We start from the raw sequence: 27,409 nt of genomic DNA, 5'->3' as shown, positions 1-27,409 counted from the left end.
TGTTTTTTTTACGAGGGTCAGTGGGAATCTTTAAAAGACACAGATAGGCCTGCACTTATCCATGTGTGGGATTTTTACCCGCTAAAACCATCACCCTACACCTGTTCATTCCTCTTAATGGGACCGCCACTAGGTATTACTTCATGGAGGGAAATGGCTGAGTGCCACCTCGCTTTCTTCACATGGTTTTCATGTTTCCATGCTATTAACATCTTCTAGCCGTCTCTTTCTCTCTCAACCTCTTGAGGACGACTGTGGTGAATCTCTTCACTGCGTTCTAATGCTGGTCTTAGAGTAGCATATAGCTCACCACGTTTTCTGGTGTGATGCGTCCTCCACACACTCTCTTTAATTCACTTCTTTCTGCCGCAAAGCGAATGCAAGTGAAAAACACGTGCTCCACGGTTCCTCGACAGTCTGACATCCAGGGCATTCTCAACATCTTCTGAGCATCCATGTCCGGTCAACAATTGGGTTATGTAAAAATCCACCTCACCATGCTGGCGGCCATACCAGGTGCCCACATCGGGTATTAACCTGCGAGTCCACCTCCCGGAATCTGCAGCCTCCCAACGCTGCTGCCACTGGTCGTTGGTTATTTTTCACTCTTCTTCTCTGGAAACGTGTAAGCGTCGTCCATAGTGCCTGTTTCTTTCTTCTACAAGGAGTTCCACAGGCTGCATTCGGGCTATTGCGCACACCTCTTCGTTGGAAACCCCTTTATACTTATATACCCTTTATAATTATATATTAAATACCCACCGTAACAATGATGGACTCAGTTTGCTTTCTGCTAGTTACTAGGAGAACCTCGGTCTTGTGTTCTGCAAGTTGTAGGCCTACCGAAGACAGCCAACCTCGTACCGTAGCAACAGCCTGGTTAGCGATGAGGGTAACTTCTTCCAAATGCTTCACCCTCACTTCAACTGCAATGTCATCTGCGAATCCCACAACTCCCTCTGGGATTGTCAAGTTGAAGATTGCGTCGTACATGACGTTCCACAGAAGAGGGCCTAATACTGAGCCCTGTGGGACCTCACCAGTCACCTTGTATCTCCTTTGCCCAATGTCTGAAAAATAAAACAGAACTCTATCTTTGAATTAGTCTGTGAGAACTCTCATTAGATAGGCTGGCACCGCCATAGTCCGTAGGGCATCTATTATACAGGTCCATCTTGTAGTGTTAAAAGCATTCTTAACGTCTAGAGTGATGATTGGTGCATAACACTTAGCACCTCTCCTCCACCTTGCTCCTGCAATTGCTGTGCGGGCCATCTCGACTACCAATCCAACAGCAACTATGGTGGATTGCTCTTTACGAAATCCGTATTGAGCCCGCGGGAGGCCATTAACTCCCTCCGTGAATTCTTGCAGCCTGATGGAAAGGATTTTCTCGAATGGCTTACCCATAGTATCCAATAAGCAAATTGGACGATAGGTTGACGGGTCTTCCAGTCTTACCTTACTCTTCGGACTAAGTATGAGGCGCTGTCTCTTCCAAGGTTCCGGAATTGAGCCTTCACGAATGCACGAATTGAAGAGATCGATAAAAAGATCCGGCCGTTTCCTGAGAGCCACCTTCAGAGCTCAATTAGGAATTCCGTCCAATCCTGGTGCTTTGCCATGTTTTAGGTCCGAGGCAATGTCCTCTATCTCTTCCTGCGTAATTTGTGGAAAATCCGTTATATATATATATATATATATATATTGTTTATACTTCAATACTATTCTCCTGTTCACGGAATTGTGTTCTGACAATACTGTCTACAACATTTGATTTCGTAGGGAGCTGCATTGTGCCTTTAAATAGTTTCTTAAGTGCTATTTTGTAAGGTCTACTACCCCATGGGTCTGCATCCACCTCATCACAGAGTTCTCTCCAGTACCGTCGTTTGCTTTCTTTAATGGCTTGACGGAGGTTCCTTCTATCTCTCTTGAACTCTTCTTGAAGCACTGAAAACTCCGGTAGACATCTCGCTCGCTGGTAACGTCTTGCTTGGTTGCAACACCAGCGAAGATCGTCAATAGTATCCGTCCACCAGTACACTGAGGAATGATGTATACCAGGCTTTGAACGGGTCATAGCTGCATCACAAGCCCCAAATATCATAGAGGTCAGAATACGCGCCTTTTCTTCAGCTGATCCTTTCAATTCTCACTCATCCTCCAGCATTAAAGTGAATGAAGCGCCATCGAAAGTCTTCGTGTTCCAGCGGTTGGTTCTCCATCGACAACTCTTCTTCCTTGTAGGCGTATCCAGTGTAATCAATATAGCCTGGTGATCACTGTTTGTATAAAATACACAAACATTCCAAGTTGCAATCCGTTGCAGGCGACCACTCACAAACGTCAAATCGATGATAGATGATCTTCCTGCTCTAGTGAACGGTGGAGAGTGGAGGGAGGGAAGGAAGAAATATTAAAAAAGACAGAGAGACTTGCTCGCTTAGGCAGAGGTTGGAACCTAATAAATGCATTTAAAGTTAATGGGTCTGACTTGACCGGTAGTTATCTCGTTTTTTTTTTCAGGCCTGATGAAGGCCTATAATTCTGGTTGAAACGTCGGCACAAATAAATAAGTTTTTTTATAAGTCTATTTCGCTGACCGTACGACCGACCATCTTCTCCTTATAAATTTAAATTTGTTCGATTTATGGGATTTCTCAAATTTATCCATATATCTGTCATATTTATCTCTTTAAGGAACTTTAACCTACTCCTTTTGAACCTTTAATAGTAAATAAAACTTTATTTTTATAAAATGGTGGCTTTTTTAATGGTGTTTTTCCAATTTCAGCAAGTTAAAATATATCAGAAAAAGAAAAAAATGAATTTATTTTGTCCACGGTGTTAATAATGATAACAAAATGGTGATTTAAAAAAAAAAAATAAAGTATTATTTAAAACAACTGTCCGTGATGGGGGGGGGGGAGAGGAAAATGGAGTTCATTATACTTCATTAGTATACTTTAAAGCATATAATTTAGCAATATAATTTTTTTAGTTACTTTTTTTTTCATGGACGATTAAAAAGTTTCTTTATTGAAAATAATAAATGAAAAATATTGTTTGCTGACCTGTGTAATCAGTAACCTAGTTCGTTCAGTAGTACTAAAGGAACAGGTTACAGTTACTGTTCAGTAACAGGTTATTATAGGTCACATTACTAGGCGGTGACCCAATGTACTACATGTCAACAGACTTTTACTGTTTTGATTACATATAAATTCAAAATATTTCCTTTAACTTTATTATTTCTAATTAATCTCGAATGTGTGTTTGTTGTAAATTGAATAATTATTAGTTAGTTTCGTTTAAAGAAATGATTAGTATTTTTCATCTTAGTTTCTAAAATTAAATAGTTTCATATTAAACTAAATTTTAATACTGCTAGTTGTTTATTTTAGTTTCTATAAGTGATGGAACACTTTGTGGAAGTTGAAAGTGATAAAAGAAGAAATTCTTCTGATGGTGAGTGAAGTTGTTGATTTGAAACTTTTTCAAACTGACCTATCTCTGTACTTTATTGAAATTTACAAAAGTAAATTTCAATAAATAAGTAACGATTCAATGCTTTTTTTCTAATTGATATAGGATAAAATGTTGGTTAATGCCTTGAGTTTTATGGATTTTTAAAATACATGGCAATTTATATGCTCTGTGAGTTTGCTTATACCATCAATTTTTAAAATTTTATTATTTAATGTAAGTTGATTGAGATAAGAAGGTATAATTTGTCTTGGTAATTAAAGAAACAGTTAAAAGGCTGTAATTTTCTGATGATTATTGATATCTTATCAAAAGGTGTTTATCTGTCGATAAATGATAAACTTTGTCTTTGATTCTTAAGTTTTTTGAATACTTTTCATATGGAGAGAAAATTACAGCTTCAGTTCATCTTAAATTAAGTCCTGGGTTTATTATACTTTAGTCAGTTAATCACAAATGTGGGAAAATATGTAAGATTAAAAGAAACAATTAATTCTTAGTTTAAGGCAATATAATATAAATTTTAGACCACCTTTGATATAACTAAGGATGAAATTTGTGCCTCTTGTCTTGCATTGCATATTGATCCTAAGGATTTTTCCTCTTTACTTACCACTTACTTCTCTTTACACAACCATGATTTTTTAAAAATAGTGAAGAAATTAGTTACGATTTGTTTAAAATTGAATTAGTGTTGTGTATAGATGTAAAGTTGCATCCTTATATCTTGAATAGGGTTGTTAGAGATTGAAATGCATCATTAAAGTTTATGGTTTGACTTTTCTTTGATTGTAAAGAGATTAAAATCTTCCAGCAGAGCTATTATTTCACTATATTAACTCGTTATTAAAATTTCCAATATATATGTATCAAGTAGCAGTTTTTGTATTGGAGTCATATATGTCATTCCAGACTGAAACGAAGTAGGTTATAACCGGAGGAATAATTTTTTTGTGAGAAATTATTTGGTATTTTGACCAATAATTTAGAATTTTTTTGAATGTGAAACCTTTCTCATAATGAGAATTCAGTTATACCTTGTTCAAAAATATATATCAAATGGTTAACCCCTATATCTCATGTTTTATTTGAATAGATAAAACATTATTTATTGTGATTTTATAGCCCAGTTATGGCCTTAATCTGATTTTGTAATTTAATTGAAATTAGTAAAAATTAGGTTTCACTTTTACTACTTCAAGTATTTGAAATGGAATTCTGATTGTACCCAAATCTTGAAGTGTTTACCTAAGGATAGGTTATATTTCTTTTTGTTGTGATTTTTTATACCCTGTTACTGGTGTTAGTAATGTGTATAGCTTCTATTCTAATTTAATTATTTCTAATTTTTAGTTAATTGCGCAAAAGTATAATGTCTCATGTTAATAAAAATGAAATTTACATTGTAATTTAATACTGTGACTACACAATTGCAATTGAAGTAATATTTGCAACATTTTTGCAGTTGCTGGATTATTGTTTTGTAATTTTCAGGATCTATGTTTTATGTAAACATATTTTCGTTGACAATATCCTCGTGATGTAAAATGCCAAAAATTATATTAAAACAGCTTCTCAAAGACAGCTGGATAGACTCTTATTAAAACATACGTAAATGATCAGTATGTTTAAAGTTTCTCGATAATTTGGAGAAAAGCAGTTGAATTTGTTACGAAGAGTAGTATCACATATGTGTATGTATGTGTGTGTATATATGTGCGTGCAAAAATATATTTATTAAAAAAGATATTTTATTCAATATTGTAGAAAAAGTGATATAACTTTTTACTTTTTTATAAAGTCACTTATAAACTCTGGATATTTTTTACTACAATTAATTATGTACTCATCTATTTTATCTTCAATCTTATGCTGTACTTAACTTTTTTAATTATTTATAAAAATGCTTAGCAAAATAAATTATACAAGTTGGTTGAATTTTCATTTGCAGCAAAGATTGTTTTATCCAAAATTCTCTGTTTAAAATTTATTAATTCTTATGATATTTAATTGATTTTTTTAATATTATTTTTTTTAGCTTCTAATTGTAAAGAAGAGACTATTGTTAAAGAAGAAACTATTGTTAAAGAAGAAATTATTGTTAAAGAAGAAAATATAGAATTAGAAATTGACCCATTATCTCTTTACGATGAAGGTATTTACAGCACATTTTAAAACATTTTTCTTTACATCTTTGGTTATTCCTTTTATAATAATTAGATTACATTTACAACTCATGGACAATTTAAAAAAAATTTAAATTATAAAAAAATTATCTTTTGCACTTCACAATGTCCCTTTACATAAATTTCACTATTTCTAAAAAGCATAGACAATTAAACTGAAATACAGAGGATTTGAAACTCTTAATTTGTTTACTCTCAATAGCTGACAGTTTTTTGGTTACTACTAGTTCAGACTAAGATCAGTAGGTTCAAAAAAGATATTCAAGTCCATGTGTTATTTTGAGGAGAACTCAAGCTTCTTTAACCTGTGAATAATATTTTGTCCAAATTTCAAATCAGTATCTTAGAAATCCAATGAGATACAGATGCTTCATAAAAAGTTGTGTTTGAAGCATTGGTCTTGTATTGGTAAGTTCAAATGATAAAAATAAGTAAAGATATAGATATACTGCTTAACCGTTTCTTTTGACTGAACTGAGAGAATGGGGATCATCATTTGAATTTCTTATGGACTAAAGGATAATGTGAGAGTCTACTCTTTTTTTTTTTTTAATGATAAACTTTTTTAAATAATTTTTTGTTTGTTTATTGAAATTTACAACTGTATAAAAAAAATATAAGTAAATGTGATAAATGTTGAAACATTTATTATCTTGGGAAGGGACCACCCAATGGTGGTACTACAATCGTTTCTTTAAATTAGAAGATCCCGTGGTCATATTTTTTTCAGATGCCTCAGAGGATTAGGATTAAGAACTAATGGGTTTGGGTGGGTAAGGATTTGGAATGAAAGGAGGTATATCTATTTTAGGCCAAATCTGCAACAAATGGGATGTTGAGGTCTTTATGGATGAGTTTATTTGTGATATAATAGGAGTATCAAGGATTTTATGGAGGATTTTGGACTGTAAGGATTGGATACAGAAGGAGTTAGATGGCTTGGTAGAGTCCCAAAGTCCAATGTCCAAATAGGTCTAATTATCATAGCCTAATAATAAACCTAAATGGAAAAGAAATAAGCGCAAAACCTCATGTGTTATGTACACATGTACAGTAACACTATGTTGAACATGTTTTTGAGGAGTCCACAATTCTACACATTTATTCAGTACTATGTGTCTTACTGGGGCCATGAGAAAAATAAAGATAAAAATTTGTTTATTTTTTTATAACTTTTGAACTAAGTTTTTGCTCTTAAAACGTTAACCTATTTTTAAGAAGTGTGTTTATATTTAATTCACCCATCAATGAATTTGTGTTTAAATAAGTTAAATATTATTTATTAAACAAACCTGTTGTTGCATTTATTGAAAATTTTGCTATAACTGTACCCTCAATTATTTTATTTATTTTTTTAAATTACATTTCTAACAATGAAATCCTAAACTATTGCAACATATTTTTTGAATGTTGTTGCTATAAAGATAGTTAAAATGATTTTGAAAGTGGAATTGATGGATATCACACCACAAAATTGTAATACATAAAATTTTCTAAAGCATTTTTCTCTAAAAATAAATTAAGTGTCTTTTTTTAGTTTTTGTCACTAATACTGAACTATGTATGTTTCAATTTTATTTTTAAAAAAATACATAAAGAAGCAAAACAAAAAATAAAATTTGAATGCAGATAAAATTAAAGAAAACGTTACACTTTATTAATGCTGGATGAGTGATGAGAGATCAAAGACAAAACTATTAAAGAATAAACTAGTTGTTAATTAACTTTTTAACCACTTTTTGTACAAATAGTTTTATTTATTTATTTTTTTCTGAATTAGTCCATTATTATGTATAATTATTTTCCTCGATCTTCTTTTTCAGATATTTTTATTAATTTTTTTATGAATTATTCCTTTACTTGGTATAATATTTTTCCACAATCCTGTATTGGAACCTAATGTTGATATAGTGTGTAATTATTGCTTAAACCACAAAATAACTATGATATAAACAAAATGACAGTGTAGTGAGGTGTTATCTCTAAGAAACAGAACCTTGATTGTTCATAAATTGTGAAAACTGATACTTGATAGTATAGTTTGATAACCTTGCAATCGGATTCCATTGTGAGGAACTAATCAAGAATAAATTATTATTTTATCAATAATATAACTTCAGCTTTATTGGGAAGAATAGAATTCAATTTTTTATAACTGTGAAAAAAGTTTTTTTTATTCTAAAACAGATCAAGTGCCGGCTATATCATTTCAAGGTTTTATTATTTTTCTAATTTATACTGAATCAACTAACATGAAAATAATACTTATATTGAAACTGTAGATATTTCATAAACACAAAATGACATGGTATAAAAACTGTTCACTAAAAAATAAAAAAAAATTCTTATCTAAATCCCGCTGCACTGAAAGACATGAGGCAGGTTGTTTAGAGGTTTTGCTACTCATTTGCCAAATGCGCTAGCATGTGAATGGGTTATTTAGATTGGCTGGTGTAAGTTGGCTTGAATTTGAGGCTGATCTATTGAGTGTTGTTTTTTGGGCACAAATCAAAGGAAATTAGTTAATTAATGAATTTTCCCAGCATACGATCGTTAACTCATGTTTGAGATTATATGTTTTAAAATTCTATCGATCCAGTGTAAATACTTTAATTCAAATCTTGTTAATTAATTTTAGCAGTTTATTTTTCATTTAACACAACATAAATACAAGTTTTTAAAGACATTATAAGTTTGGGTAATTAAATTAATTAATATCTGATTAAAAATCCAGAACGATAGTTGAATTTATAAGTTACCTAGTACTATTTCTGTGAATTTTTATTATCTACTACTTAATTTGCTGATATTTAAGTTTCTTTTTATTTCGCCTATCTATATTTTGTTCCTTTTTGTATTGAAAGTGTAAATCGAATGTAGTAGCTGATAAAAGTCAAAAGAACACACAGAATACCATCGTTTGTTGCTTTCTTTGTTCAACGAGAATTTATACAAGTCTTGGATTTTCCAAAAGTGGCTAACGTATACATCCAGTGTACGGACACAATTGTCCTTTGTTGCTACCAACTAAAAACTCCTCACAAATTTCACCCCTCGGAATCTGATGCCCTAAATCCTCTTATAGACAATTTATTAGTTTAAAAAATGAATAACAGTAATTAAAGTTAAGTTATGATGCTTTTATAGAACATTATAAGGATGGACAAGTACCCTGAAACGTCAATGAATTATATAATTAAAAGAATTGAATAAAGGAATGTTCTTTAATGGAAGAAATATTTTCAGTTATGAAGTCTCATTTAATTTTTAAAATGTCCATAACATGTATTCCTACTATAGTTCTGTAAAATATTTGTAATTAAAGCTCATTAAGATATAAAATTGTATTTTAGTTTCATTAATTTGATATTTTGTAGGGATTGAAACTGATTATGAATCAGAAGAAAAATTTCCATACATTGACTATTCCAATTGGTACAAATCTTCGATTGCTGGTAAGTTGTTTTGTTTTGAAATACAATAATATTGAGAATATAAATTATCTTTCATATTATAATCTGTCAACAGATTTATCACAAGGTTTGCGTTTACCCGTAGAACAGGAAAAGGAGGGATTATTCTTTAATTCTAATAACTTGGGAGGTAAAGTAGTTACTTAAGTATATTTGTATATTTTTTATTATGAACCTTTTTTTTTTTAAATTTAAATATAATGAAAATTATTTATAATTTGTTCACTAGTTGATTTTAGATAAAGGCAGGTATGTGAATTAAGTTAAATGGGCTGATAAAACCACTACTATTTATTATTGCTTTATCATGTTTCAGCCTTACAAGCCACCTAAACTGATTCTAAACACACACACACACACATATATATTTTGTATTTTTCCTGATTCCTTAAAATAAATAAAAGGAAATTGAATAGTTTTTATTATTCTCAGATCTAAAATATAGCTTTCATGATTACAAGGTTCAAATGAAAAGGTTAAATATTAAATAGATATGAGAATTTTATTTTAAATCATATAAAATTATTGACTCTTATCTCAGAGCGGGTTCTCCAGACATCAGAACAGAATGACACTTAACTAAATTAATTGCTACTTTTACAAATATAATTAAATCCTAGGTAGAGCAAAATAACCAATTACATAATCTTCTTTGATTACTGACGGTTTTTGATGTCTTCTTTCTAAATATCTACCCGTGACGGTAGACATAGGTTCAGTCCTTCTCCTAGTTTCTGGGACGCGTCCAATCCAAACAAGGTGTGTCTTTCTTCCTTCAATTATATACTGTTCTTGGATGACTGCTGACTCTTGATGTCTTCTTTCTATTTATCTAAAACTGACTGTAAACAAATGATGGTCAGCACCCCCTGCTTCTAGGAGACGTCATCTCTCTCACCATCCCAACGAGCAAGTGTCCAAATTTCTTTTGTTCATTCTCATACCACAATGTTCGATGTAAACATCGATTGCAGCACAATTGTTTTAAGTTTTTGCTTAAATGTGATTTTCTTTATGTACATTTTTTCTTAATACTAATTATTGACTTCTATTTTATTCTTAAATTTACTGTAATTATGATTATGATACAAAATAACAAAAGTTGATAAAATTTTAATATATCTTCTCAACATAACAGCAATTCAATAGACTCCTCATCTCCTCAACTCTCATCTCCTTCCGATGTGCCACCATCATTATTTTGAATGACGTATTTTTACTCTATATTTGACTGATGGAAATTGGTTAGCTTACTTTTTTGGTTTAACAAAACAAATGAATAATATTGAACGTTGATACATAAAATAAAAACATAACTTAAACCATCTATATATAAATAACAACTATTTATCAAAAAAAGAGGATATTACAGTATATAAATATTATTTGTTTTGGTTGGCTCTACAAAACTTATAGATATATCAGCCGCCTGAACCAGCCTTCTCCAAGCATGCCTTTCTTGGGCTTCTGCTTTCCAGTTTGCTGCATGCAGCTCTTTCGAATCTTTTTGATTCTGTCTATCTACCTGGTTTTTGGCCTCCCACTTGGTCTCTTACCAACTATACTGGCATTCATTGTTGTGTAGGGGTATCCTGATGGATTGCTTCAAGCCAGATATCCTGCCTATCTTAACCTCCTTGCCATCATATCACGAACTATTAAATGACCAGTCTCTGCCAGTAGTTCACTGTTAGTTCTACATATGTTAAGGCTCAAAATCGTTCCTGCAATTGTATGGATTTTCCTTTCGAATCTCTTGACTCTGCTTTCTAAAAATGTTTTAACATTTCTTCAAAGTTTTTAGGGGTAAGAAAAAGAATATCTTACCTTTAACCAAATTAACATATTTTCATTTTTGTGCAAATAAGAGCTTTAATGTGGTTTAAGGACTTATTTACTGCTGTTTTATTTTATTTTTTGATTTATTTTATTTTATTTATTTCTTTAGCAATCAGATGAAAACTCTGTCGGTCGGTGGAAAAATAACATACAAAAATAATAAACATAAATTACATGTTGTTTGTTGACTTTAAGAAAGTGTACGATTCAGTGGATAGAAACACACTACTGGAAATACTGAAAGAATATAAAGTAGACCAGAAGACTAGGAGACTAATAGTTGATGTAAGGTTGATCCACTCTGATAGGTCAGAGGAAGAATGCTGCTGAGATTTGTAGGTCGCAGCTCTATAGCTCAATACACCGCTGCAATGGTCCAAAGTTGGTGTAGTGGCTCACCAATAGTCCAAACATCCAAAAGTCGTATTAATGTATTAAGCAAGCCGACAAAATGAACATGTTACACACGTTCATGGCCACTAATTATCCAGAACTCATATCAAAGTCGAAACCCAGAAAAGGTCTTGTTTCAGACTGTAATGGTGACTAAAACACTCAAAAAATGTCTAATAATATAGCATCAACCAAATGGAGACAGGGCTGCTTAGACGCTCTCCGGGCCACTAATTAGCCGGAATTCCTATTAAAGTTGAAACACAGAAAAGGTCTGGTTTCGAACTGTAATAACAACTAAAACACTCAAAAAATGTCTAAACTATATCAACTAAACTATAACGCAGACAGGACTGCTGAGACGCTATCATGGCCACTAGTTAGCCGGAACTGCTATAAAAAACTATGATGGTCGGTCCATTGCTAGGTGACGCCTCTTAGCAATGGTAATTAAACTCTTAGCAACTGTCCCTATTATTCATTATTACACACAAATATAATCTCATATTTTTCTTCTCAAACAACCTAGTCCAATTAAAATAATAAAAATATAACTAAATTAAACACTAATAAAACTCAAATACTATTTACAATTATTTACAAGGTATTTATATATTATGGCGTTAACAACTAGGAATAACAGACCAGGATTGTTTTTATGGAGAAAGATATAGGAAAGACTGAAGAAAATCAAGGTTCTTCTGGGAAAGAGAAATTTGAAAAAAGGGGTTTGGACAGAAGAATGAAAACAAAGGCATATGAGATAGTTAGGGAAAAATGGAAGGAAAGAAAAAAAAAATTAGAGAGAAGCCAAAAGTAATGATATTCGTGTGGTCTTTAAAGCTGTTCCGTGAAAAAAAAATCATAAAATGAAATATGTGTATGTCGTACTTTTGATTATTGGAGCATTTGGAGGCTGCAATGGTCTATAACTAGCTATAGTTAAAACTACTCAATTTTGAAATTATTTTTAAAGATTAAACTATTCAACTAATACAACTGAGTACAAAATACTATTAAAAAATTCAAAACAAAAACTGATGTATAAGTAGCTTGAAAAAGCTTACTCATTTCTGATTTAATGTATTTATTAATTTATTGTTTGAGAGTGGTTTATATTAATAATAACACCAACTTCAATGAACCAAATTTACACTCAATTTTTGATTTTAAAAATTAATAAAAGTATCATTGATGTGGTTAGTAGAAAAGGAAAAATATTTTTTGAAGAATAGTTTTGTATTGAGATTGTGTGGTTTATATATGACTAGGAAAATTTGCCTGCAAAAGAGAGACATTTTAAATGAATTGTGATAATTCAATGACTGAGGTTGTCTCCTTGAAAATGGCCTAAGAGCCGATGTTAGAAGTTTTAAAATAAAATGTTGAGAGAAATTTGGATCAGTGAAGTTGGTGTTATTATTAAAGATTATTGATGGTAGCGTAATAATGATGTTCAGACTATCACAAAAACAAATAGATTAAATACCACTTATGAAGTGAATAATAATGATAAAAATTTACAATTAATAAATTAATAATAATGAAGCTAACATATTCCTTAAAGTGTATTCCTATTATATACATATATAATAGGTTTATTTGAAATATAATGAAATTGAGGTTGCTAAGTAGAGAAAAGAAAAATTACAGGCTTAGTTTTCTTCATGATTGGTATATTTACTGGTTGTACTAGTGTGTATCAATTGCATTTGTATAGTATTATAATTTATTGTGTATATTTATTTGATCACTACTGGTAAACGATTGAACATTATTGCCTGTCTGAATAAATTAGAATGAAGCTTTTTAAGAACAAAAGTCATTTTGTAGTCACAATATTTTTAGAAGAGCCTTTCATTTGTTAAAAATGTTTCCATTCAAAATTTTATATGCACTACAACCTTACAACTTTGAAGTTCTATGTTTCAGATTTGGCCGGGCAATCTTTTGTTTGTTTTTATTGTGGTGAGCTGTGGAATGATAGAAATGGTCTCAAGTTTCATATAAAAGACATTCATATGGAAGATCAGTCCAGCAAACTTACTAATAGGACCTTTGAATGTTTCTACTGCAAACGGAAATTCAAGAACATCCAAAGGCTTGTTGATCATACGACAAGAAGACATAAAAAGAAATATAGAAAAAAAAATGGTATAGTAAAAAACAAACAGTTTACATGTCGGTTTTGTAATTATAGGATCGGATCTCGTTACCTGCTGAATAAACACATAAGGAGGGTCCATGATAAGATCAAACCCTTCCAATGTCCTCATTGCGATTTCAGATCGGCCTACAATCATGGAGTCAGGCATCATATCAAGTCGAAGCATATCGCGTTGGATCATGAGGGAGTCAATCCTTCCATTGATGACACTTGTGGTGATAAGATTCCAAAGTCTGCGAATCACAAATCGCAATCGATACAGAATCACGAAGATCTGAAGCCTTATGCTTGCTCTAAATGTAATTACAGAGCTACCCGACCTATAATTTTGAAAAATCATATAAAATTAAAGCATAAAAAGGTCACTTGCGACTTAAATTGCCCCTATTGCGATTTTAAAACGAGTTTAGCAAAGAGTCTGTCTTTCCATGTGTCAGCAAATCATAAAAAATTGAAGCCGTATTCTTGTCCATATTGCAACTTCAGGACGGAGTATTCTCAGTACATCAAAGTTCACATAAAGAAAAAACATAAAAAAGAAAAGCCATACGGTTGCTTAATTTGTAACTTCCAGTTTTCCCAGTATGGTGATCTTCATCATCACTTGAGGACCTTCCATGAGAAAAAAAAGTTATTTTCTTGTATTCATTGTAGTTTTAATTGTTTTAAAATTTCAGAGCTGAAATCTCATACAGCTTTATTCCATGGCGCTGTCAGCACCTTATATAGCTGCGCATATTGTGACTTTTTGTCTTATAATTTGGAAGAGCTGAAAGCACACGTAACAGCTGAGCATGGTAAGGTAGAGTTATTTTCTTGTCCGCATTGTGAATTCAAATGTGTCCGAAAAGAAAAGTTTGATGTTCATGTATCACTTCAACATAAAAATAATTAATTGCAAGTATTTGTCTATATAATTAATTCTAATATTGAATTGATAAGGGTAATAATTTTATTGAATCAAATAGAATTACTTATAACGTATTATAAACAGACCAATATTCTTATTTTCTCTCGTGAGGAGTGCTTGTTATTGTATTGTTGTATATAAAGAACGTTCAAGATTGATCTCCTACTTAACCCTTATCAGTCGTTAGCTTTTTATACATGATCCTCTCTTGGTTGTAGGTGGTTCCAGTAAATATACTAAAGAAATTCAGTATTGTAAGAATAACATTTTGTTATAAATTATTTATTTTACATATATATGAGATTCAAATAATTATTTATTTAGAAAAGGCAGTAATATATAATTCGAGATTTCAATAGCTCTGTTACGGATACTGAACTAATAAGCAGTCCTGCCAATTCTTCTAACAAAAAAATACCTGCTCAGGGCCTTTAAAAACAGTTTTGAAATGGTGATTTAACTCTCTTAAGTCTCCTCTTCCTGTTTTAAGCAAATATTTCAAAAGTTATAGAGGACTTAGTGGGGCGGGTCCAGCCAGGAAGGATTGCCTATTTCTGAAAAAAAAAAAAAAAAAGTAGAATTCACAAGTATTTGTGTTTGATGGCTGTTTCTTAGGACATACTAAACATTATTCCAATTTTTGTTCTTTGAAACTTTTCCGCATCATTCACACCAAAAAGCAATGGACTCTCTTTTGTCAATGCGAAATATAATCTTGAGAGGGATTATTGATTCGACAATACTTTAAATTACTACTTCTTAAGGATTCAGTACTCACAGTAATCTTTTCATAAATACTTGTGATGTGATATCCTTCCCCAATCCCCAAACCAACCCCATTTAAAAAAATTAGTAATGATATATTACAGATCAATACTAATCAAAAAATGTAATTAAATATTTATTTATTATTATTTATTTAGACATTTTTAAAACTATGAAAATCTTCTGATAAACACCAATATAACGAGAAAAAAACCCCCAATAAATCAAACAATTATGAACCAAATAAAAAATGATTAATAAAAAATACATGCATGTGCACTCAAACATACATATAAAAGCTTTTAAAAATATTTGGTTTGAACAGTTTCTAGTGTATGGGGCAACTGAATTAAAAAAAAAAAAAGGAAAAATTTATTACTACTATTGTTATTCAAAATAACTCCTGTTTGTTTTTTGGGATATTTTTTTTAGTTAGAAATGTACCAAACGCTCAGAGAAAATTGTAATCAGGTGAAGATAAGGTGGATATGGAGATTTTTTAAGTTAGCTGATAGAGGTGTGGTCCAGTATTGCCATGAAGTATATGTTACCACTTGTTAACAATGACTGGAAATTTTCTTTCAGTTTTTTATGAAATTCGTCAATAGTAAAAAGCTACTTTAATAGTCGTAAACTAGTGTTAAAAAAAATGTTGACCTTTTAACTATAGGGTGGTACCCTGTAGGTATACTCCCCTCCCCCTCTATGTCAGAAATGATAAGGAAGGGGGTCATAAAAAAAAAATGTTCCCTATATTCAGCATTGTAATTCTCCCATTAATTCATCCTTTTTGGGTCTGAATATTTTACGTAATACTTTATTTTCAAAAACCTTAAGGCACTATTCTTCCCTTAGAATAAGAGGTTAAGTTTCGCATCCATAAAGAACAGTGAAAAGGATTATAGTTTTGTAAATTGTAACTTTCAAGTTTCTGGAGAGAAAGCGCTAACCAAGCAATTTTGAGATTGAAAAATAATTAACATAAAAAAATATAAAAAGTATTAGATATAAAGGAGAAATATATTAGAAAGAAAAGGATTAGAATAAAAAGATTAGAATGAAAAGGAGAAATTAAAACAAGTAAATAAAAGATAAATATAAAACAAATTTAGGACACACTAAAAGATCTGATTTGACCCCACCTGGGCCATCTCTCTTTTGTTAATTACACACAATAAACTATTTTCTAAATTTTTTTTTCATGAAATAACTTAAACAATAAATGTGTGATTTAATAATAATTCCTTAAAATGTTTATAATTGCACAATTAGAGCTCAAACTATTTTTTATTTAAAACTCTTTCACCTTCTTTTCTGTGAAAGTTTGAATAATTCAGTCAAAATTCAATTTTATCCATCTAGATTAATCAACCAACAATTTCTTAGATTGTAAAGGATAAGCAGATTCATAAATTCTGTATCCAGAGTATGAAAAAAGAATGTGATATTATAGTATGATATTATGTTTTTGTTTGAATATAGTAATTTAACAGATCTTGTTACTGTATATAAACTGGGTATCGCTTATAACAGCCTCGGATATAATAACGTATCAGTTTTTATTTCCAGACTCGTGATTTTCAGGGCCCTACCAATTCAATTTTGCTAATTTAATTAAAGTTTTAAATAAAGCAATTTATTAATGTTTGGTAGCAATAATTAATTTTAAACAATTCCTAATTTCAAATTTATACATATGCAATGATTGGTTATAACTGCGATCAGCTATAATGACCAGATATGTCTGGTCTTTTGGAGGCCATTATAAATGATATCCAGTGTATTTTTTTAGTGAATTATGAAAATCGGACTTCCTTGAAGCATGGGACCAGAGATTTTGTTTCCCTTACCTCACTCTGAGTTCCTCTTTTCATTTATAATTCATTTATAAATCAGCTCATTAATTCTTGAATTTGATTAGTTAGTTTTAAATATTTATTTTAGTTAATTCCCCCTCCCCGTAGAAGGATTAGAATATCATCTTTAACTTAACCATAAATTAATATGTTGTCAAGAGGTAACTGAATTATGTAGATATAGAAAATTTGCTCATGGTACTTTTTGGGGGGGAGTGTCCATCAGAAAAGTAATGTGACAGTGAAAAATGAAATTAAGTCTGTTTAAGCCTTTGACAACAGGAGAGTGAAGCAGAAAGTCATACCAATGGCGTTTGGTGACTTCGTTTATACTAGGTCCTTGGGATGAAATAATTTTTGTACCTTTTACTGCATTTTTTTTGAGTCACTGAACAAATTTATAAGGATTGTTTGTGTATTTATCAAATTTTTTTAAAATGTCCTTATTTGTCATTATTTTAACTTTGGCTTTATTAACTTAAAGCTACATATATAAATTAATTAAATATATGATTAAATTTTCTTTTCCATGGTGTGATTCATGAAATGTATTATTGTCTTGTTTTTAGTAATATTAAATACTTAATAAATTATATAATATAATACAATAATTTCATATTTATTTTGTTTCTCATCCACCTTTTTGATTCATCTTTAGGAATGAAACTGGCAGTTATGTGTGTAGGTTATCTATAACTTTGTTTATTTAAATTAACTTAGCTCTATTCTATTTAAAAATTATGAAACTAATAAATTTAAACAAAAAAATATTTACAAACCTATCTAACAACATAATTCTATTTACTTTTAATATTTTCTAATTAAAAATTTTAAAATTTTGTATATTCATTTAAATAAGGAAAAATTTAAAAACATATTTCTCTGCCTAATTCTATTTAATTAATTTTAATACATACAAATTATGAATTTAACAAAGTTTATAAATAAATTTATAAAATAGGAGGGGGGAGGGAGAGAGGAGGGATCCTACGGGTTACCACTCTATTCTAACCATGGGGCCGCCACGAAATAAAAGTCAACTCATCAAGGCTGGAATTAAATTGGCGCTGCTGCAGTTATAAGGTTGCTATGGTAATGCATTAGAATTCTTGCCTCAAATGTCCCACCACTGGATACTGCCAAGGTTGAACTACCCCGAAAGTACATCGTTTCTAACTACTAAAGATGAAAAGTTAATAATGTCTATATAGAGTACGGCTCTCTTTGTCCTTAATTTACTGTATTCCGTTCATTAGAACCATTTCAGTGAATACTGCACCAGTAGTTATCCATTGTCAAAGGGTTAAATAGGCTTTGGTCCATTTAAGTATTCAGGAAGAAGTGTGAGGGATTAGTGGCAGTTGCTGTTCCTGGCCATACCCTAAAGAACCATGAGTAATCCACATTTTCTTTGCTATACATTCAAAGTCACTTTTACTGTAACTACTATATTATTTTACTAATGACGAGTTTATAGTTGACTGTGGATATGTACATTATTTTACTATTGATTATTATAAGAACCGATTTAGTTTATTCTTGGAGGACAAGTAGTGCAATTGGTAGAAACCTAGTCATATGGTACACGTCAGTGATACAAGTTGTGTATTTTGTGTATAGTACAATGTCATGCACATAGCAGGATACCCAGCAAAAAATGTTTTAATGAACCCCTCAAGTTATAACACGAATCCATAATCTGAATATTTAATTGATTAATCTGTTAAACATAGGAATACCTTAATATTTCTATTTTATATTTTATTAACAAATTTTGTTGAAACAGTATACCTTTGTACATAAACTTATGGCATTTAGGTTAAACTATCATTCTGATACTAATATTAAGACTAATTTAACTCTAATGTAATTTTGGAAGCATTAATAAGTGTATTTCTAATGAAAATGTGTATTTATGTAAATAAGTAAAGTAAAAGCGAAACATATATTTTGCTTTTATGTATTTATTTTGTGATATTGTAATTTTGAATTATTGAGTTTTTTAATCAATAAATTATAATTTAATTTAGGTAGTTTTTATTTATTTTCTGTTATATTATGTGTCAAGGAACCATTATTTTAATGTAAATAACATATTACTTATTTATGTGTAATTTACTTTCCATGTTACTCAATTGTTATGTTATGTATTTTTCTAAAGTATTATTTTATGCAATCTATTTATTTTAATTATTTGCTGTCAAAATTGTGTTTTACAGCTACTCTTATAGACTTTTTTTCAATGCAGAATGTTTCACCTCTTGGAGACAAGTCCAAGTTCATTAAATATATGAATGATTCTCAGATAAATTGTCTATATGCAGTCCCAAATCTTTATGGACTTTAATTTAGGGTAAGGTAAACTGTTCTATATATTCCAGGTTTGTAACACTACTTAACAAAGCAATAAAAGTGCCCAAATTTATCTATTTGGTTTGTTGCCTTAGCTTAAATATGTCCAAACTGTTCTTGGACTTGTTAGTTAAAAAGTTTCTTTTCAAAAAAGTTTTCAATGACACCTGAATCTGCCTCCGGATTCTCACTCCTGTCTGTATCCTTCCCTCGACTTTGAAAGGTTAATGACCAAGTATGCTCATTTTAATTTGTCAACACCGTAGAACTTTATTTTTATTATTTTCCTTCTAGATATTAATCAGTTATTTTTTATTTTAACCCCGTAATACCACGGTCAGAAAAAAAGTAATACTCAGGGGTCTTTTTAGGAGTTTTTTGAATTTTTTACTTATTTTATTAATCCTAGTATCAACATTCCATCTTTTTGTTGATACAAGGAGTGGATTTTAAAAATATTTAGATAGAAAAATAGATAACTTATCATTCCAGTTTTTTATTTATTCATTGAAATTTACAACTATTTTTGTTTAAAAAAAAATACAATAAGTATATGTGATAGATGTTTCAGAACACATGATAATCTTTGGAAGGAACCATCCAATGGCGGTACTTCAATCATTGCTTTAAATTAGTAGATCCTGTGGCCATCTTCTTTTCAAATGCCTCAGAGGATTATTAGGGATTTTTAAGGATGAGAGATTAAAAACTAATGGGTTTGGGTGGGTAAGGATTCTAGAATAGAAAGTGGTATATTTATTTTAGGCCAAATCTCCAATGAATGGGATGTTAAGGTCTTAATTGATGAGTTTATTTGTCACCTAATAAAGAGTATCAAGGATTTTATGGAGGATTTGGATTGGATATGGGAGGATTTTGATGGTTTGGTGGAGCCACAAAGCTCAATTCCGTATGCCAAAATAGGTCTGATTATCATAGTGGATAAGAGTATTTTGAAATAATTTAGACTGTTTGTCAAATAGGTGTTGTAGGAATCGATCTATGGGCAGTTTATTGTCGTTTCAGTTCTGGGTGGGGGGGGGGGGTGTTCAAAGCCTCTATCTTGTCAGGATAGAGTCCTAAGTAGCGATTCTGTTCTACAGGATTTAGTGGGATATTAATGAAAGGTACAGTACGGCAGGAGAGTAGAGGTTTACAATGGAGAGTAATTTGAGATGGTGATCTGATTTTTTTAATTAGAAAGTTTTACTCAGGAACATGTTATTAACTAGCAATCTGAGAATGATCCATATATTTTAATATGTATAATATAATTCTAATATACTGTACTGTTCTTAAAAATTCCCTGTTACATTGTCTCATATTAAGAGATTCAACTTATCCAAGATCTAACTCTGTACTTACCCAGTCAATATTTTTATTTAGTTATTGATTTTTGATTTGAGTAGAAGAGTTCAATTTATCTTTGAATCAGAACACAAAACAAAACAATAAAAAAACCAGACAAATTTATGAGTTGTTTTTTAACTTTACAATTTTACTGCTTCTTTTAAATTTTGTAGTTATTGTTGTATATTTAATTTATATAATAATTTATTAATTTAGTCACCTCAGTCCCTAAAAGTAATTGCTTATTAATAAATGAGTATAAATGCTCTAGTCAAGACCTATTTATTAAATTATTTAATAGTGGCATCCTAAAATTTAATATGAAAATGAATCATATTTGTTGTTAAAGTATAATAAAAAAGCCTTTTAAGAAATTTATATAGGTTTAGTATCTTTTTTATGTCGTTGAGTAAAGTTTTATTAAAATAAATATGAAGACTGAAAATATTTTTAATGCATACTATATAATTTAAAAAATATAGGTTTAAACATGTATATTTTTCCTTTTCTCTAATATTTTACTTATAATATATTTTTTCCCAAGTGTCACATGATTTTATTACCTGCCTTACTATGTTTGTTGATTAGGCTCATAACTGATTGCTGCTGAAGTAAGTATAAAATTAATTATAATAAAAATAAAATAAAATTATAAGTATGGTGTTAAAGTAATAACTGAAGGACCAATTCAGAAATATAATAGAATTTTTGTGGAATTTCATCTTTTGTTTCCTAGTTTCAAATTCCACCAATCCTTAACAGAAAGTCAAATAATGGAAAAGGCTTTCAAATAACAGTAATTTTTTATTGCACGTTTTGGTGGTTTTCCACCATTTTCCACGTTTTGAGTTTTGTCTGCTCAAAATTGCGCTTTTACTTTTTTTTTCTATTGTTTTTGCATACAATTTAATTCTGTAATTAAATGTCTCATTATTCTCATCCAGGTGTATGTATGGCAATATTCAAGTGATGAATATTCTTGGAATAGTGTTAACCAGTGGTTTTTGGTGAAAAGATCACTCTAGAATAAGCTTGTTACAGAAGTTCAGTGTTATTTATTTTAAGTTTGATTCCCAGTCCTTTGCGGTGTTATTAATTGTACCTACTGTTCCATTCTTCGTTGTGACTATTAAGAATTAAAATTTTTTTTTAAAATTATAATACTGTATATTATTTTAAATACAAATATAAAAAAATCGTTGAGGATGCGTTCAGCTAAGACACAATACAATTTTTTTTTTCCTATCTCCTAAAAAATAAAACAAACTTTTTTTTTCCGATCCCTCTAAAACAGAAATGAAAAGTGAATTAATAAGTGCATTACTGTGAAAAAGAAAATTAATTCATGTTGGGACTTACCTTTTACTACCTTTGGTATTAACAAAAAACAAACAGAACTTATCAAATAAAATAAACAGATCCTTCTATGGGATAACTTTTCTCCCAAACTAGTTGACAAACTTATTTACAATTACAAAAGTCTGCTCCCCCTCTTTACTAATGTAACATTGGAATATTATATTTACAATTACGATAATATTTACATGGTTTATAAATGAGAATATGAAACTATTTACAATTTAATTACCAACAAAGTAAATAACAATTTCGAAGCGTTGTGAGTGGCGCTCTCTGTTAGGGTAGCAATGAAGGTGTCAGTTCTTTGGCTCCGCCATAGGTAGCGTCGCTACATGCTAAATATTTTAAAAATTAACGTGTACTTTTTATTTTTTTTAAAAACTACTTTAAGCATCTGATACAATTATTTATTTATTTATATCAAACTTTATATTTGGATGTTAAAAGAAAATGTTTGATAAAAAATAAATTAATTTTTTACTAACCGTTCTTAGAAAACATTAATTGAGAAATTGACTAAGTTTATAAAAATTTAGTTTATCAAATTTTATATTCAGTGACTACTTTTTAAGACAAAAAATATTTTTTTAGATGTTTAATATTCACATGGAATGTGTCTGAACAGAACCAAGAAATAACCACGAATTTCTAGAGAAAGGCTAAGTGAATTTTAGACAGGATTTACTGCAACTGATATTTTCTTCAAATTTATGATTAAATGAGAGATTTTATTGAGAATTATATTAATGTGGGGGGGCCTACTCTCGAGTAGCCTCCATGGGTGTGGCCAATTCCCCACTACTTGGATTCACTTTTGCATGGGAGAGTAGTGTGTGTAACTCCCCTGATGCATAGCAACTCTTACGGTAAGTTTATGAAGACATCGATCTTAGAACATCAAAATATACTCAATCCAATTAACAAATTAATATCCTATGGTATTTCTGACAACCGTAAGATGCACTCTTTGGTGAGCTACGATGAAGGTGGTAGTTCACTCATTGATGGTGCCCATTACAATACCGTAGACTTGGGTTATTGTGTTACTGCCCAGCAAGTTTCGGGGCCAAAAAACAGGGGCTACTGTTTACGGTACCGTCTTTAGAATACTTCCAATTCAAAAATAAATTAAACATTGTTTTTGTCTAATGCGCCATTATTAAAGCCAATCAGCAATATTTTTAAATGCTTACATTGTTCTTTTATTCACTAATTTGCTTAGTTCTTTAAATTTATTATTTTGGCCAGCTTATATCTACTTTGGTATTTGGGCTTGTTCTTTATATGTAGGATTTTAAGAAATGAAAAGAGAAATAATTTTTCTATATAAAAATAAATGTATATTTACAATAGTAAATACTATATACAAAATATATAACAACATTAACAACAATTAGGGAAGGGGACCTGAGAGGGGTGATCAGTCTGTGGTAGTGAGAGGCCGGAGGGGCTACTTCTTGTCCCAGCCATGGCCGCCTCCACTGTGCCCGCCGCCATAGCTTCCAAGGCCGCCGCCGCTGGTGCCACTCCCGTGACCGACGCCATAGCTGTAGCCGCCGAAGTCACCGCCGCCACCGCTGTGGCCGCCGCTGTAAGAGTCTCCGCCACTGTAACTGCCGCCTCCGTGACCGACGCTTACGATCGAGCTACCACCGCTGCTGTGACCACCTCCGTAGCCACCTCCACTGCTGTGTCCACCTCCGTAGCTACCTCCAAAGCTTCCTCCATGTCCACCGCTAAAGCTTGATCCATGACCGCCTCCGTAACCACCGCCGAAGCTAGATCCATGACCACCTCCAAAACTACCGCCATGACCGCCGCCAAAGCTGCCTCCATGACCACCTCCAAAGCTACCGCCATGTCCGCCACCGAATCCGCCTCCATGACTGTAGCTGTCACCACCTCCATGTCCATAGCTGTCTCCACCTCCATAGCTGTATCCTCCATCGTCACCACCTCCACTGCTGGAGAAGTCTCCATGTTCATCCCCGTGGTCTTCATAGCCTCCGATGTGTTCGTCTCCTCCATGGCCACCGCCATAACCACCACCGTGACCTCCTCCATAACCGCCTCCAAATCCACCTCCGTGACCGCCTCCGAAGCCTCCTCCGTGTCCACCTCCAAATCCACCGCCGTGACCGCCTCCGAATCCTCCACCGTAGCCACCTCCGTGGCCGCCTCCGAATCCTCCACCGAATCCGCCGCCATGGTGATCGTGGTGAGTTTCTTCATGCGTGTGTTCTTCTATATGATGGACTACAGGCTTCTCATGGTGTACCTCTTGAACGATTTTGGGGACATGAACCCTAATGTGAACACTGCAAAAAAAAAAAGTTAAAATATTGATGTTTCTTATCTGGGACATAATCTTTACCTGTGCTAGAGCTTACAATACACAATTCTATTTTGAATAAATGAATGGAAGCTAATTTTAACTGTGGTACGTTTTGACCCTCTTAGAAGAACCTGAAGGGTATGTACACGACTAGTTAATAACAAAAAGTATCAATAAAAGAAAATAAATGTATATATGCTATTTATTCGTTTGAAAAGTGTCATGACTTGTGTCTAATTTCCAAATAGTAGAATTCTGGGCACAGTATTTTTTTTTTATGTGTTTCGATTTAAAATTTATAATTACCTCAAAATTATCTATTCATATTCGTTTAAATTTTACTTTTTAATAAAATTGTAATAATGATAGTTGAGTTGATATATGAATATGCACCAACCCTTCCGAAGTCCCTTCACATTTATTCCTACTTAATCCAATATTACTCTATCTCCATTACAACGATGTAAATAAACATTAATTTATTTTTGGTTAGGAAACAGAAACACTAAGTCATAAAATGTTTCATTTTATAATAGTAATTTTATTTAATTAGTCTGATTCAACATTCTGTTCTGACAGAGCATGTGCAGTATTTACTTAGGAAGGGAAAACCCTGTACTACGCATGCTCCGAACAATTCCAAACATTTCAGAAGCGGTTGTTGGAACAGACCTAAAGTAAATTTTATAAGTAATGAAGGAAACATGAACATACAGAAGTCTAACAAAAGTGGAAATGGAGGCTTACTTGTACACGTCTTTGATTTTCATTGTTGTTCTACGTATAGTACCATAAAATACCGTTTTTTAAATAATATTTTTAAGTTCCAGGTCATTCATTTATTTTTATTCCAATCAATTTCTGCTTTACTGTAAGTAAAGAATTGCAATTGGGTCAAATTTTCGACGTGAATTGTCCAGCGGATCTATGCGAGAGCCCCTGGATAAAATTTATTTTCGGCCATTAGTCTGAGTGTTTTTGGTACAACTTATGTTGACCAATTTTTAATTTTTTTTTCTATATAGTGTTTCGGTCCCCGACACACTTATACCAAATCAAGTCCCTTTACTCGATTTGGTCTAATCTGAAAACGCTACGATAAAACAATTTTCTATTTTGAGGCTCTTAAGTTTCAATGTATTTAATAAATCCTTAAAAAAAAACAAAGCAAAAAGTTATATTGAAAAGTAAGTTTTATTTTTATTCCTATAGAAACATTCGAAAGATAATTAAATTATTTTCGAAACAAATAAAAAAACAAGTAGTAGAAAAGGTGCACTGAACCACTTCCCATTTATTTTTTTCATTAAATCGAAAATGTATTCATTTTGAAAAACACAATTTCGAAAGAAAGGTAAGAAAATTAAAAATTACGAATCCGCTATTGAAAAAGGACAGAGAAAACAATGCAGCCAGAGACCTCTCAAAGAAAAATTGAAAAAAAATAAAACGTGGATCGTTTTATGATTATTCGTATTTTTTAGTCATATTTATACTAATTTATTATTATATTACCCATTGTCAAGAAGCATTATATTATTGTATTACGCATTGACAAGAATTTGCCTAGCTTCGGACGGAATCGACTCTAGCAAGTTCTTCATATGTAGTGAAGTTTTTTATCTGGATTTTAGATTGTTTCATTTAACAATTAAGAGTATCAAAATAATTTAATATTACAATACAGAGTTGTTAACCACAAAACCACATCTACTACTCATCAATTGAAAAAGCAAATTAAACGATTAATCGTGTTATTGGTTTTTTTTTGGCTTTATGAGATTAGAATTTTTTATCAATCGGTATTATATAAAAAAAAAAAATATATATGTGAATATTGTTATAAACTTTTCTTTTATTACCTCCTACCTGGTCATTTCTGACATACATACGAGATGGAGGAAAGAGCGTTTTCTTGAGTTCTTGGAGGTGACCAACTTATTATAAACAGAGTGGGACGGCCAAAAAACAAACATGAAACCGTTCTGGCCCAAATCGGTTGCTAAGGTGATGCCTGAACTCTCTCAGCTATAACGGGTGTTTTGTGTACATGTACTTTTTTTTAAATCGATTTTTTTTAAAAATATAATTATGATTTCTGAAGATTGTATTTTGAATTTTATTTCCAGATCCCTTTATCTAATGAATTTTTTCCCAATAACCATTCAAATGGGATTTTCGTTCTAAAATTTATATTAAAAAACAAAACCGATAAAGCTACACGAATATTCTAGAAACACAATAAATTAATACGAACATACTTTTTTGTAGTATGTTATGATAAAATTTCAAGCCAATTTAATCATTTTATTTTTATGATATTAATTTTTTATATTTTATGAATATTTTTATTTTTGGGAAATAATGACTCAAATAAAAGTATACTTACTGCTCATGGCCACCGAAGGCTTCGGTGTAGCAGAGACAAATCGCTGCTAGTAAGGTCCACTTAACCTGAAACAAAAAAAAAATATTATAGCAAATTTTCATTAAAACTCGATTGTCATCGATTTTTTTTTTAACCATTACAGATTCTTGATTTTGAATAAAAAATTCTTCCTAGTTTGTCAAGTTCAGTAAGATCCTGTTATAAGTCTTGGTTGTTCTGTAAATGTATCTAGGTTTGTTCAGTTCTTCGATGAGGTCTTGGCGTCAGGGTTATGATTTCATTCGATCTTTCTTCTAGGTCTGTTGTCGATTATCTTGCCATGACCAAGAGATCCTGTCTATTAAAAGTCCAAAGAGGTTCATGAAGCTGTCTGTCAGGAAGTGGGTTCGTCATTAAATTAAAAAAATAGCTGAAACTAAATAAATCTGGCAAAGTTAGAAATATTTTGTCATACTGAAAAAATATATGGATATATTCTCCTTTTACCTTTAGAATCATTATAAAAATCAACCATTAAATGATTTTTAAATATCAATAAAGCAGTGG

At 31.3% G+C, this 27,409-nt stretch overlaps 2 protein-coding genes across 2 annotated transcripts; one reads left to right on the top strand and one right to left on the bottom strand.

The window, feature by feature from the left end:
* Positions 1 to 3,283: 3,283 nt before the first annotated feature.
* LOC106682005 (zinc finger autosomal protein) lies at positions 3,284 to 14,565 on the top strand. The gene is made up of 5 exons (XM_014422630.2): positions 3,284 to 3,471; positions 5,528 to 5,644; positions 9,053 to 9,130; positions 9,204 to 9,278; positions 13,313 to 14,565. Exons 1-5 carry the CDS (start codon positions 3,420 to 3,422, stop codon positions 14,440 to 14,442), a joined length of 1,452 nt encoding a protein of 483 aa, XP_014278116.1. The 5' UTR covers positions 3,284 to 3,419; the 3' UTR covers positions 14,443 to 14,565.
* Positions 14,566 to 23,546: 8,981 nt separating this feature from the next.
* Positions 23,547 to 26,928, bottom strand: LOC106681996 (uncharacterized; the record flags this gene model as incomplete). Its single annotated transcript, XM_014422614.3, is given in 2 exon segments — positions 23,547 to 24,457; positions 26,864 to 26,928. Coding segments are annotated over 2 exon segments (933 nt in total), but the record flags the coding sequence as incomplete, so codon positions are not given.
* Positions 26,929 to 27,409: the final 481 nt, after the last annotated feature.

This window comes from Halyomorpha halys, unplaced genomic scaffold (assembly GCF_000696795.3).
Source record: "Halyomorpha halys isolate HHAL.00 unplaced genomic scaffold, Hhal_1.1 Scaffold381.1, whole genome shotgun sequence".
Classification (NCBI taxonomy): Eukaryota; Metazoa; Arthropoda; class Insecta; order Hemiptera; family Pentatomidae; genus Halyomorpha; species Halyomorpha halys.
The sequence above is the reverse complement of the archived record's forward strand: the minus strand, read 5'-3'. Positions and strand labels throughout refer to the sequence as shown.

Bases quoted from the DNA above. Each gene is read 5' to 3' on its own strand.
- LOC106682005 (XM_014422630.2), top strand. From the start codon at position 3,420: ATGGAACACTTTGTGGAAGTTGAAAGTGATAAAAGAAGAAATTCTTCT. The intron at 3,472-5,527 runs GTGAGTGAAGTT...TATTTTTTTTAG, and splicing joins AAGAAGAAATTCTTCTGATG to CTTCTAATTGTAAAGAAGAG. The intron at 9,131-9,203 runs GTAAGTTGTTTT...ATCTGTCAACAG, and splicing joins GTACAAATCTTCGATTGCTG to ATTTATCACAAGGTTTGCGT.